General features: G+C 47.7%; 1 protein-coding gene across 1 annotated transcript in view; it reads right to left on the reverse strand.

Annotated features, from left to right (window-relative positions):
* Positions 1 to 8067, reverse strand: part of MFSD2B (MFSD2 lysolipid transporter B, sphingolipid) — a 63041-nt gene extending 54974 nt beyond the window's left edge. The window contains exon 1 of the mRNA XM_075923414.1: positions 7937 to 8067. Coding sequence (XP_075779529.1) covers positions 7937 to 8062 — 126 coding nt within the window. The 5' untranslated portion in view covers positions 8063 to 8067. The remainder of the gene's footprint in view (positions 1 to 7936) is intronic.
* Positions 8068 to 13002: the final 4935 nt, after the last annotated feature.

A 13002-nucleotide genomic window follows, 5' to 3' on the forward strand; every position in this document is an offset into this window, starting at 1 on the left:
CCTTCAAGCAAAGTTAACATTTTTGTTTCAGCAGCAGATAATGGAGGCCTTCACCTGTGACTAATTCATTTATAGCTATGAATGCCATTGCTTGAATAAAATGAGCTGCTGGAAATTGATTATATGCAGGACAATATCACTCACTATATCACTCACTTTGCATGTTTAAAGCATTGCTCAAGCAATTATCATCTATCCCTGCAAGTAAAAAGCCACATGACAGATGAGGAAACAGAGGCAAAGAAGTTAAATGACTTGCCAAAGACTCAGCAGAGATTAGAACCAGGTTTTCCAATACATGTGCTTATTTTCTAACAAGCTCAGCCTTCTGAGCAGTGTCTGGGGGGTGGAAAGTGGAAAGGAACAACATCGTAGCCTCTCCCCACTGGCCACCAGCTGTGGTTGGGCCCTGCACAACTCTGGAGACCCACAAACTGGAGGATCTGGCAGCCAGTGAGTTCTCCACCTTTCCAGCATCTTGGGTATGGTCGGATTGAGCTTCAGGGAGCTCATGCTACGGGACTTTGGACTCCATCCCACAGTCATAGTCCTCTGGCGTGGGCCTTCAGGCTCCATTCCCTGGCTGTGCGGTGTTGGGCTCTTGCTCCAAGCTCACCTATCCCTCCCATTGCCACTGGTCCTCCCTGTCTCTGTACCCACCTCCCCATTCAGGGGTTAATTTGTCCCCAGGCTTGCCAGGCTGACAACATCTGCAGTGAAAAATTATATTTGTACGTTTACTAATATCACTTTTCACAGCACACTCAGTAGCTAGCAAGTCTTTGAAAAAAAAGGAAAAGAAGCAACAAGTCAAGAACATTCAAAGCACCTTATTTGTGTTTCTTTTCAGGTCCAGTGAAGGATAGAGACAACTGTACATTGTTTTTATTTCTGAGTCTGCAAAAACAAACCCCCTACATAAATAAATTTACAATTATTTGGGAATGTATAGGTGCATATTTATTTGTTTTTCCTAAAATTAATTTTCTGAAAAATTGTCAGAAAGGGCACCAGAAAGAGCTGGTGGCCACACTTTTATAGACTACCAAAAATTAGTTATGAGAACACCTGCATTAGACTATGTTGCTTCCCATAGCCATAGGAGGGAGACTATGGTGTTGGAGGCAGTGAATCTAGCAGTTAAAGTAAATTCTAACCATTGCTCTAATGCACTGTGTGCCTTACTTTTTCCATCTGCATGGCAAGGATATTACTTCCCCACAGGAGACTTTTTGTTTTACAAGTGTTGTATGTCAAGGGGAAAAATGGAGTTCTCAACAGCCTGAAGAGATGAACACTTTTGAAAGTTTCATACTGTGTGTAAATCTCACCCATATATTTAATTTTCACTAGATATTTCATTGGCCCCTGACACTTGAACGTACAGTTGTGCATTACTACATGCTTAAATATTGCAAAGTTTTTAAACTATAAGCCCAAACTAAACAGCCAAAAGCATTTGGGAGACAGTGACCAAAGCCCTGAGGTAAGTGAGGAAGCCGGACACTGGGAAGAATCACAAGGAAGAACGAGCAACAAAGGAGGACCCAATTCGGATGGAGAAGGCAGGGTGATCAACTGGTTATCTAAGGTGTTTGTACACCAATGTGAGAAGCCTGGGAAACAAACAAGAAGAATTAGAAGCCCTAGCCCAGTCAAAGAACTATGATTTGATTGGAATAAAGGAGATTTGGTGGGATGACTCTCATGACTGGAGCACTGTCATGGAAGGGTATAAACTGTTCAGGAAGAACAGGCAGGGGAGAAAAGGAGGAGGAGTTTTGCTGTATGTAAGAGAGCAGTATGATTTCTCGGAGCTCCAGTACTTAGAGGGAGAAAAGACTATTGAGAGTCTATGGGTTACATTTATAGGTGGAAGCTACAGAGGTGATGTTGTGGTTGGTGTCTGCTATAGACCGCCGGATCAGGTGGATGAGGTAGATGAGGCTTTCTTTGGACAACTGAGAGAAGCGTCCAGATCACAGGCCCTGGTTCTCATGGGTGATTTTAATCACCCTGACATCAGTTGGGAGACCAATACAGTAGTAAACAGACAATCTGGGAAGTTTTTGGAGAACCTTGGGGATAACTGCTTGGTACAAGTGCTGAAGGAACTAACCAGGGGCCATGCGCAGCTTGACCTGCGGCTCACAAACAGGGAGGAACTAGTAGGGAAAGTAGAGGTGGGTGACAACCTGGGAAGCAGTGATCATGAGATGGTAGATTTCAGGATCCTGACCAAAGGAAGAAAGGAGAGTAGCAAAATACACACCCTGGACTTCAGAAGAGCAGACTTTGACTCCCTCAGAGAACTGATGGGCAGGATCCCCTGGGATACTTACATGAAGGGGAAAGGAGTCCAGGAGAACAGGCAGTATTTTAAAGAAGCCTTATTAAGGCACAGGAAGAAACCATCCCGATGCGCAGCAAGAAAAGCAAATATGGTAGGCGACCAGATTGGCTTACTGGGGACATCCATGGTGAGCTTAAACACAAAAAGGAAGCTTACAAGAAGTGGAAACTTGGATGGATGACTACGGAGGAGTATAACTATATTGCTTGAGAATGCAGGGGAGTTATCAGGAAGGCAAAAGCGCAATTGGAATTGCAGCTGGCAAGGGATGTGAAGGGTAACAAGAAAGGTTTCTAGAGGCATGTTAGCAATAAGAGGCAGGAGCGGCCTGAGGCGGGCTGCGGCGGCTGGCGCCCCAGCGGAATGCGTGATCGGCGCCCCCACCTGCACCGTCGTCAATGGGGTGACATCATCATCGGGAGCCATTGAAGGCGGCACCCTAGGTGAAGGCCGAGTCGGCCTACAGTCACAGGCCGCCCCTGTTAAGAGGGTGATCAGAAAGGGTGTGGGGCCCTTACTGGATGAGGGCGGTAACCTAGTGACAGATGATGTGGGAAAAGCTGAAGTACTCAATGCTTTCTTTGCCTCTGTCTTCATGGACAAGGTCAGCTCCCAGACAAATGCACTAGGCAACGCAGTATGGGAAGGAAGTGGACAGCCCTTGGTGGGGAAAGAACAAGTTAAGAACTATTTTGAAAAGCTAAACATACACAAATCCATGGGCCCGGATTTAAAGCATCCGAGGATACTGAGGGAGTTGGCAAATGTCATTATAGAGCCTTTGGCCATTATCTTTGAAAACTTGTGGAGATCGGGAGAGATCCCGGATGATTGGAAAAAGGTAAATGTAGTGCCCATCTTTAAAAAAGGGAAGAAGCACAATCTAGGGAACTACTGACCGGTCAGCTTTACCTCATTCCCTGGAAATATCATAGAGAGGATCCTAAAGGAATCCATTTTGAAGCACTTGGAAGAGGGGAAAGTGATCAGGAATAGTCAACATGGATTCAGGAAGGGCAAATTGTGCCTGACCAATCTGATTAGCTTCTATGATGAGGTAACTGGCTCTGTGGATATGGGAAAGTTAGTGGATGTGATATACCTTGATGGAAGAATCCCAAGCACTGTTACAGGGGATTGAATGGCTAAGTAGCAGTTCAGCAGAAAAGGACTTGGGGATTACAGTGGATGAGAAGCTGGATATGAGTCAACAGTGTGCCCTTGTAGCCAGGGGCAGATGACCATTTCGCGGGGCCCAGGGCAGCAGGGCCCCCCTTTGCCACGGTGCATGCGCAGTGGCGCCACAGCACATGTGGGGCTTCTTGAAGCGCGGGGCCCGGGGCAGCCGCCCCGCTTGCCATGCCCTATATCCGCCCCTGCTTGTAGCCAAGAAGGTTAATGGCATATTAGAGTGCATTAGGAGGAGCATTGCCAGAAGATCCAGAGAAGTGATTATTCCCCTTTATTCGGCTCTGATGAGGCCACATTTGGAATACTGTGTCCAGTTGAGGGTGACCAACATGATTAGGAGGGCTGGAGCGCATAACTTATGAGGAGAGACAGAGGGATTTGGGTTTGTTTAGTCTGCAGAAGAAAAGAGTGAAGGGGGATTTGATAGCAGCCTTCAACTTCCTGAAGGGAGGTTCCTAAGAGGCTAGAGAAAGGCTGTTCACAGTAGTGACGGATGGCAGAACAAGGAGCAATGGTCTCAAGTTACAGTGGGGGAGGTCAAGGTTGGATATTAGGAAAAAACTTTTTCACTAGGAGGGTGATGAAGCACTGGAATGGGTTACCTAGGGAGGTGGTGGAATCTCCATCCCTAGAGGTGTTTAAGTCTCAGCTTGACAAAGCCCTGGCTGGGTTGATTTAGTTGGGATTGGTCCTGCCTTGGGCAAGGGGGCTGGACTTGATAACCTCCTGAGATCTCTTCCATCTCTATGATTCTATGATTCATAATGGGACACAGTATGATACTTGTGATAAGGTTCTGCCAGACTTCCTCACTGGCCATGGATAAAGTACATAGTCATTGATTCTCAGTTCTCCAATCTCTAAAATGGGACCAGTAGCACTTCCTTTCTCCCATCTATGTTCTTATTTCACAGAGGCAGAGACTGTTTCTTACAATGGATTTGTACAAATGCCTTCCACAGTGGGTTCCAGATCTTGGCTGACACCTCTAAATATTTCTGGGTATGTCTACACAGCAAAGTTATTTCGAAATAACAGCCCTTATTTCAAAATAATTTTCCTAGTGTCTACACAGCCAAACCGCTATTTTGAAATAAACTCAAAATAGCTGAGCACTTATTTTGAATTTGGTAAACCTCATTCGAGGAATAACACCAAATTCGAAATAGCTATTTCGAAATAAGAGCTGTGTAGAAACTTACTTTGAAATAGGGGGCCTCCAGCCCTTCCCAGCGTGCCCTTCTGGCCACTCTGGCCTCAACCAAGAATACTCCTCTCCCTCCCCCCCTCCATGGAGCCCTTAAAGGGGTAAACTCTGGCCACAATGCCTGCCAGCCCAGAGCCAGCAGTCACTGCCGCTGACCCAGTGGCCCCAAAACATGAGCCAGCAAGCCACTGGCAGCCAGCCCTCCACCACTCCCCAGGAGCAGTCTGCCAGCTCCCAGGAGCCTGCCAGGGGCCGGAGAAGGCAGGTGCCTTCCTGGTCCAGGGCTGATATAATGGACCTTATTCAGGTTTGGGGGGATGCCCCCAATGTCCATGATCTACGCACTAGATGGGGGAACGCAGCCGTCTATGGCAGGATAGCTGCCAGCCTGGCCACCAAAGGCCACATGCGAACCCAGGAGCAGGTTTGCATGGAAATCAAGTTGGTCTGGCGAGACCCTCACCCCTGAGCCCTGAGCTTCCCCTTGCTTCCCCCTTCCAGCTCCCTCCTCCCAGGTTTCTCCCTCCCCTCTCCTCCTCTCTCTCCTCCCCTCTCCTGCCTTCTTTCCCCAGTCTCACCAGAGTTTCATTCCCCCCCCCCACCCAGTTTTGTTAAATAAAGACAGTTTGTGTTTATGAAAAAACGTGTACAGTAATTCCTCACTTAACACATGCCCACTTAATACGTTTTCGCGATAGCATGATTTTTTGTTAGAGAACATTTTTCAAACAACACGACCCCGTCCTCGCAATAACACAATTTCCCGTAGGGTGGGCTGGTGGCTGGTAGCTGCGCGAGGCTTCCCCGGCCTCCCTGAAAAGTGACAAAGGTTTGCCACTTGCAGCGCCATTTTCTGGTGACCCCCTCTGGCCAGACGCAAGGCACTGTTTTTACAAAGCACAAGATGCGTATTAGTCACTTTCCAGGAAAAAGGCTTAACGTGTGTAGGTCTTTACAGGACATACAGAAAGCTGGCTTTTTTAATGTCTTTTAAATAAAAGGATAAATTACAAGATTCCACTCTTTCTCTCCCTTTGCTCTGCTTCAGAAATAATCACACCTATCTAAATTGAACCAGGAAAACTGACACAGGAAATGAGTAACTTTTAACAATCAGAATAACGAACTATTGAAATAATTTACCAAAGGTCATGGTGGATTCTCCAGAATTGATAACATCCATATGAAGGTTGGATGTTTTTCCTAAAAGATACATTCTAGGACATATCTTAGGCAAGTTCTATGGCCTGTGTTCATAGACTAAATTATCAAAATGATCTTTTCTAGCCATGTGATCTATGAGTTTAAGTTAAAGTAATAAGTTTTAGCACAAGCAAATGAGTGTTTCCACTTCTGATATAGAATGGTGAGTCAAAGTATTTTTTTTAAATTCAGGTAACTTTGAAAATCTCTCCCACATATAATAATAGCGACTTTAATCTCATAACTGAATACATATATCTCATTTTCTTGGGAATTTTACTTCCTTCACTAATATGAAGTGAAATTGAATAGAATATTAGTAATTAGCATTCATAGTTATAGACAACAACTAGCAAAGCAATCCTGTACAATTGGAAGAAGATATTTTAGTAGCTTGATGGATTGTGGCTGTACACTCAATTTGTCACAAGCTCTTCTTTATCAAACAGATCCAGAACAAAACAATAGTGGTTTAAGATGACTGGGAAGGGCTAATTACAGCTGAGACTTTCAGATAGTTTAAGCCAAGTTTTATCTGACCCAACACATGAGAACCTTTCCCAATTCTGTATAGTGCTTCTTCTTAATTGTATCTCTCAACATGAATTTAGCTCTGCAGATTAATTTGTAAAAATTAAAGGGATGGTTTGTTCCATTTTTACCTTTTTACTTTTTAAAAGTTCGTGTTTTTTTCTATTTAGATATGGCATATTAGTATTACAAAGCTGTATATGATACTACCTATCAGATGCCAGTGTATAACATATTGCTGGATAAATATTGAAGATGACATTTTTACGCTACTACTTTCTGTGTAGCAAAGTTGATATTTCAGCTTTAACTGCATTTTCTACTTTGTGTGCTTAATTTCTCACATTGGTAATGGAACAATAGTCCCATTTTTAAATACTCATATCTATATAGACAAGTGCACACACAAAGCAATTTAAACACAAATATTCATCTTCTTTTATAGCTCTTGCCTCCCTGGAAAACTGTATTCTAGGAAGAAGAGAACAAATAACTGCCTTGAATACTGTTAGATCACTCAACACACACTGCTCCAATTATATTCTACAAACACAGAAAATGGGTCCCCCCAAAATTCCATCCTTCAGTCTGTGACTCTAGCTTTGCTGTCTCAAGGGAAACATCATCACAAAAAAGATGGATTAAGATTTACTCCATTTTCCTCATAACTATAACCAAGCAGTGAGCCATACTGGGCAAGGAGATATCCTGAGAATAGCACAACATTAAGAGATAAGGGGTGAACAATTTATGTGGTGGAAACCCTTTGAAAATATCTGAAGAAGAGCTCTGTGTAGCTCAAAACCTTGTCTTTTCACCAAAAGAAGTTGGTGCAATAAAAGATATTACCTCATGCACCTTGCTTCTCTCTTATCCTGAGACCAACACTACTACAACACTGAAAATACCCAGCATCTGGGGAAATATGATCCATGCTAAGAAGACATGCATATGGAAATAGTGTTTGCTCAAGTCCCAATGGATAAAACACCTCTGACATAAAAACCACTCCAATTCTGCTTTCTGTCTGGTGGCAACCTTTTCAATAAAAGAAGCACCCCGTATTTCTGATTCCACCTAAGAGGTGCAGCCTCAGAAGCTGCTACACAAGGAATGTATTGTTTGGAGGGGCAGGCATGTAGGAAAAGTTAAAAAAGAAATTACCCGGGGGCAAAAAAAGTCACTGTGCATTGAGGGTCTGAGCTTCCTTCGCATTGCCCAGGGAGTCCAACAAGGAGGGAGATCACTGGAGCCCACTCAACCCACCAGAGCCAGCCCGGGAACTGCACGGGGCTAGCCAGAGCTCGTGCATTCTTTCTAGGGCACTGGTTAACTAGCCTGCCGCACTGGTGAGTAGGGCGAAAGCTCGGGTGCCCAAGCCACAGCGGGCCGAGCCCTGCAGCCCCGAGGGGCCATGCTGGGGGACCCGACGGGCAGACCCCGCCGCTCACCTCTCCCGCGGGCCGCCTGAGCGGCTGCTCCTGCCGCGGCTTCTCCGGGAGGAAGGTGGCCTGGCTCGGCGCTGCGTTCCCCGGCCCGCTCGCCCGCTGCGGGGTGTCCCCTCCAGCCCCCGCCATCCCCACGCACCCACCGCCCCCCCTGCCCAGCCGTGCGCCGCGGGGCTTTTCAGCACCTGCCCGCCGAGGGGCGGGGCCGGGGGAAGCTCGGGGCAGCGCACAGCGGGCAGACAGTCCCCCGCTGCAGGGACGGCGCTGGTCACGACCCGGCCCTCCCGCTCTCTGCGTGTTGCTAGGGGGGGTTTCAGCATGGGACGGGCAGGGTCTGGGGCACTGGGAAGCAGGGTAGCGACCCCTGCTCCCCCCCCCCAACCTGCAGGGAATATGTACAAGGCTCCAATTTCAGTCCCAGAGGCTTTAACCTTCCCCCATCTCCCTGCTAGGGATGTGTCAGGGAGAAGGCAACTACACTTTTAACCAAGAAGCCTAGGCTTATCACTTAATCCTCTCGACTACACCCATCCCCCCCCCCCACCTTGCTGCCTCTGATACAGAGGCAGCAAGGGGGGTGGGAGCTGGTGCCTGGGGAGGAGCTGGCTTAAAAGCCAATGTCCCATGAACACCAGATCCACCTGCCCCCACCCCTCAACACCCATGCGGCCGCCTCTGATAGAGAGGCAGCAGCATCGAGGATGAGGGGCCCAGGTGGGAGCCGATATGCACAGGGAGCCAGCTTTTGTGCCAGTTCTCTGTGCATGCCAGCTCTGGGGACTGCCTGCCCCTCCTCACATTAATATGACGTGAGTTGGTAGATACTGATACCTGAGAGAGCGTGTATCAGAGGGGTAGCCGTGTTAGTCTGACTCTGCAAAAGTGGTGAGGAGTCCTGCGGCACCTTATAGAATAACTGAAGTGTAGGAGCATAAGCTTTCGTGGGCAAAGACCCACTTCGTCAGATGCATGCATCTGACGAAGTGGGTCTTTGCCCACGAAAGCTTATGCTCCTACACTTCAGTTATTCTATAAGGTGCCGCAGGACTCCTCACCACTCTCTCTCAGGTGTGCCCTCTTTTTTGAAAGTTCAAATATGGTAACCCTACATCCCCCTGCCCTGGCTACCTCCTAGAGCTGATCCCCTGTAAACAGAGGATACTTCGGCATTCCACGGAGCAGCTTCTGTCCATGGTGAGCTGGGTCCACTCTGGACGAAGGCTGCTCCCTGGCAGCAGCCCCTGTCTGTGGGGGAGTCCAAACTCCTCATGGACAGGGCTACTGCCACCCTGCACTGCTGCTTCTGTAGCAGAGGTAACAGCACAGGGTATCATGCGGGAGCCAATCTGTGCGGTAAGCTGGTTTTTAAATTGGCTCCCCTCGTGGACTGGCTCCTACCTGCCACCCTGCGCAGCTGCCTCTGATACAGAAGTGGCAGCATTGGGTAGCAGAGGACTCCCTGGGAGTGGGGCTAGGAGCAAACCAGCTGCCGGTCCCATCTCCGGGGACTATCAAATAATTGTGTAACCACTCAAATTTAATGCCGTTACATGACTGTTCAATTACACACTATCTAACATCCATACTCTCTGCTTAGCCTGTCATCCCATATAGTCCCCTCCCTGCGTCTTAGGCTAGAGTGGACACAGAGGGCTTTCTCCTAGCTGCTTCCCATTTTCCTCTTCCTCCTCCTCCACCTACTCCCTGCTCAGTTGGCCCAAGTCAGTAATTTCTCTGGCTTGCTCAGCTTCCTCCCTCCCCTGTTTGCTCTGGGTGGGGTCTCCTCAGAGGTGAAAGTAAGGCAGTGCACCATTCCAGTTAGAGCTGGCTGGGGTGCTCCACTCTGGCAACAGTAGGCAGGCGGGCTGAAAGAACCAGTTAGGGGTGTGCTGCAGGGGAGGTGGGCGCTCTCCCAGCCAGGCTACTGGGAGGAGCTGGTGGTGGTCCCCATCTGGCCACTGTGGCCTAGCCCTGGCACTGCTCCTGCAGTGGACGGGGCTGGGAGGAATCAGCTCCCACCTGGCCATGGCGATCCAGGCCGAGCCACTGCAGCCTGATCCCCACAGCCTGTCATCAGCCCGGATCCTGGAGCAGGCCCCATGATCCTGTCCCCATCTGCCATGGGAGGGATTGGTGGCAGCCTAGCCACACTCGTGCCATGGCAGGGGTAGGGGAGTGGACTCGGCCCATCTGAGCCCAGCCCCTTGTCAGGCCATGGCTGTCTGGCTGCAGCATCCCAGCCCCCATCTGGTGGTCCCCATCTGGCCATGGCAGGCTGGCCAGTAGCTGGGAGGAGGACAAAATCAGCCTCTGTCCAGGCATGGTGATCCAGGCCTAGCCCCTCATCCAGCTGGATAGCATCTCCATCACTGGAGATATTCAAGAGCAGGGTGGACAGATGTCTGTCAGGGATGATATAGACTGTGCTTGGTCCTGCAGAGGCCTGGACTTGATGATCTCTCAAGGTCCCTTTGCAGTTCTAGTGTTCTGTGATTCTATGAGTTGCAGCTGATTTCCCATGCTCTCCTTTCCCCAGCCCAGCTGCGGCTTGCTTGTCCAAGTCCTCCCCTTGCCTTCTCCCTGCTCAGCTCCCCTTGCTAGTATGTGGAGTGGTGGTGGGTTTGGTTTCCCCTAGCCTGAGCTGCTGCAGAGTCCTCTTCTCCCCTCCCCCTAGTCTCAGTGGAGTCATATTGGGGGGGGGAGGGTTCCCTAGCCTAACCAGGCTTGCAGAGATAGCTGCCCAGTCCTCTTCTCTTCTAGCACTCTCCCCCCATGCTTGCTACAGTCCCTTCCTGGGTGAGCGTATGTCTACACTTGTACCCTCTTTCGAGAGAGGGATGCAAATGAAGACATTCGAATTTGCAAATGAAGCTTGGATTTAAATATCCTGCACTTCATTTGCATATTTGTGTTATGGCTCTATTTTGAAATAACAGTGTCTGTTATTTTGAAATAGCGCTAAGACGTGGTTAATTGGAGAGAAAACCCTTCTCTTGAAATAACCCTTATTCCCCATACAATGAGGTTTACCAGTTATTTCGAGAGGGTTTTCTTTCCAAATAACCGCATCTTAACAGCGTCTGTTCTTTTGAAATAGCACCATAACGCAAATATGCAAATGAAGCATGGGATATTTAAATCCCGGCTTCATTTGCAATTTCGAATGTCTACATTTGCATCCTTCTCTCGAAAGAGGGTGCAAGTGTAGACATACCCTTAGTCTTCCCCTTTCCTTGTTGGTGGATTTCCGCTCTCCCCCTCATGCTACTCACCTGCTCCCCAGGTCCTCCTCCCATTCCTGCTTGGCCCTCTGCCACTCACTTACTGCAGTCCCCTTCTCCCCATTCACTCATCCCTTCCCCCAACTCGCTATGTGGGTTGCCTCCTCACCTGCCACTTGTCCCTCCAGCCACCTCTTTCCTCCTCTCCTCTGTGTGCTTCCTCCCCTTACCCCACCATTCACCGCTTTCCAGTTCCACCCACCTGAGTTTCTCCAGCATCAGCTTTGACAGGCCCAACATCAAGAGGGGAGTCCTACAGCTGAGCTGGCCAACCAGTGAAAGACAGATACACATTTCACTCTGGACCCTGGATCCCCCGTGTTCCAGTACCCTTTGGCTAGTTGTTAGATTCCAGAACATGAATATTCAAAAATATTTTTGGGTGGACCCTAAAAAACCCCATTTTTGAAAAAAAATGGCTTGTGGAAACCAAGCATGCACTGAGAATAAATTTAAAGAATGCAGTGAGATGGGGGTGGGGAGCAGGGAAGAGAGGAGGAGACAATGGAAAGGGGGTGGGGAATGGCGGAGCAGAGGCATAGCAGGTCTTGGGCATAGCAGGGGTGGAGCTTTGGCATGGGCACAGGCAGAAGAGATAGACTGGGAGCTACAGCCTCCCCATGCAGAAGCTTCACCCACCACTTGGGACAGTCACATGAATGGTGCAACAGTTAGCAACCCACATACATGAAATATTAACTGCTTTCCAATCCCAGTGCTGTCAACACATGACATTAGATTTACATGACAGCACCTTTAATCTTGAGAGTTCTTGGTGCTCTCTCTGCCCCTCCCCCAATAAATACAGTGAACCCTCATTTATCGCGGTAGATAGGTTCCAAACCCGACCGCGATAGTTGAAAATCCGCGAAGTAGGGACATGTATATTTAACATGTATACAGCGAGCCCTCGCTACTTCGCGGTTCGACTATCGCGGATTCACGTATATACATAATGTAATGAAAAAAGTCCGCGAAGTCGTGAATCCGCGATGGTCGAACCGCGAAGTAGCGAGGGCTCACTGTACAAGTTTTAAAATAGTCACATACTGAAAAACCCTTTTCTGAGGGAATGTGCCTAGACCCTTAGTTCAGCTGCACAAATGCCAAACCCCAGGACTAAATTGCTCTTCAGCTTATAAGAATAAGAATCCCCAACTGCATTTTCCCCTCAACTGTAGTTTATATTAATTTAGTTTCAATTAAAAATGATGGGTTACTCTAAAAGTTTATGATACTGGGGCTTCAAGGGTCCACCTGCATACCTCTATTCTTGTTTAAAAACCGTAAAGATCATATTACAAAAATAATTGAAGATCCAGACAAGTAATCTATGCTGTGAGTGGATAAAAGAAAAGCACCTGCAATGTGTGGCTTTATAGATAACCAACATTCAACTGCACCATTGTTAATTACAAGTGGCTTTTTACTTGGCTATAACACATCAGATCTGTCAGCACACCTGTTTTCGGGCAATTGGACAATCAAATATAGCCACCTCAGGCTGAAACTTGACATGGGTGTTTTAGCACTATTACTCCTAGGCTCAGTGTGCTTTTAGTTAATTATTTTGTTTCTATACCACAAATTTTCTATAATCAATTTTGCTACCCCAGGGAAAAAGAATCTGCTTTACACATAATTAGCTACGCTTTACAATGGTTACTCAACTGGAGCCTTGAAGTGGATTACTTATTTTGAAAGAACTTCAGTTTGCAGATGTAGAGCAAAACTCACTTTTACATTTCCTTCTTTGTTTAGAATAAATAAAATAGGAATTTATGCCCC

The sequence above is a fragment of the Pelodiscus sinensis genome, chromosome 3 (assembly GCF_049634645.1).
Source record: "Pelodiscus sinensis isolate JC-2024 chromosome 3, ASM4963464v1, whole genome shotgun sequence".
Lineage (NCBI taxonomy): Eukaryota > Metazoa > Chordata > Testudines > Trionychidae > Pelodiscus > Pelodiscus sinensis.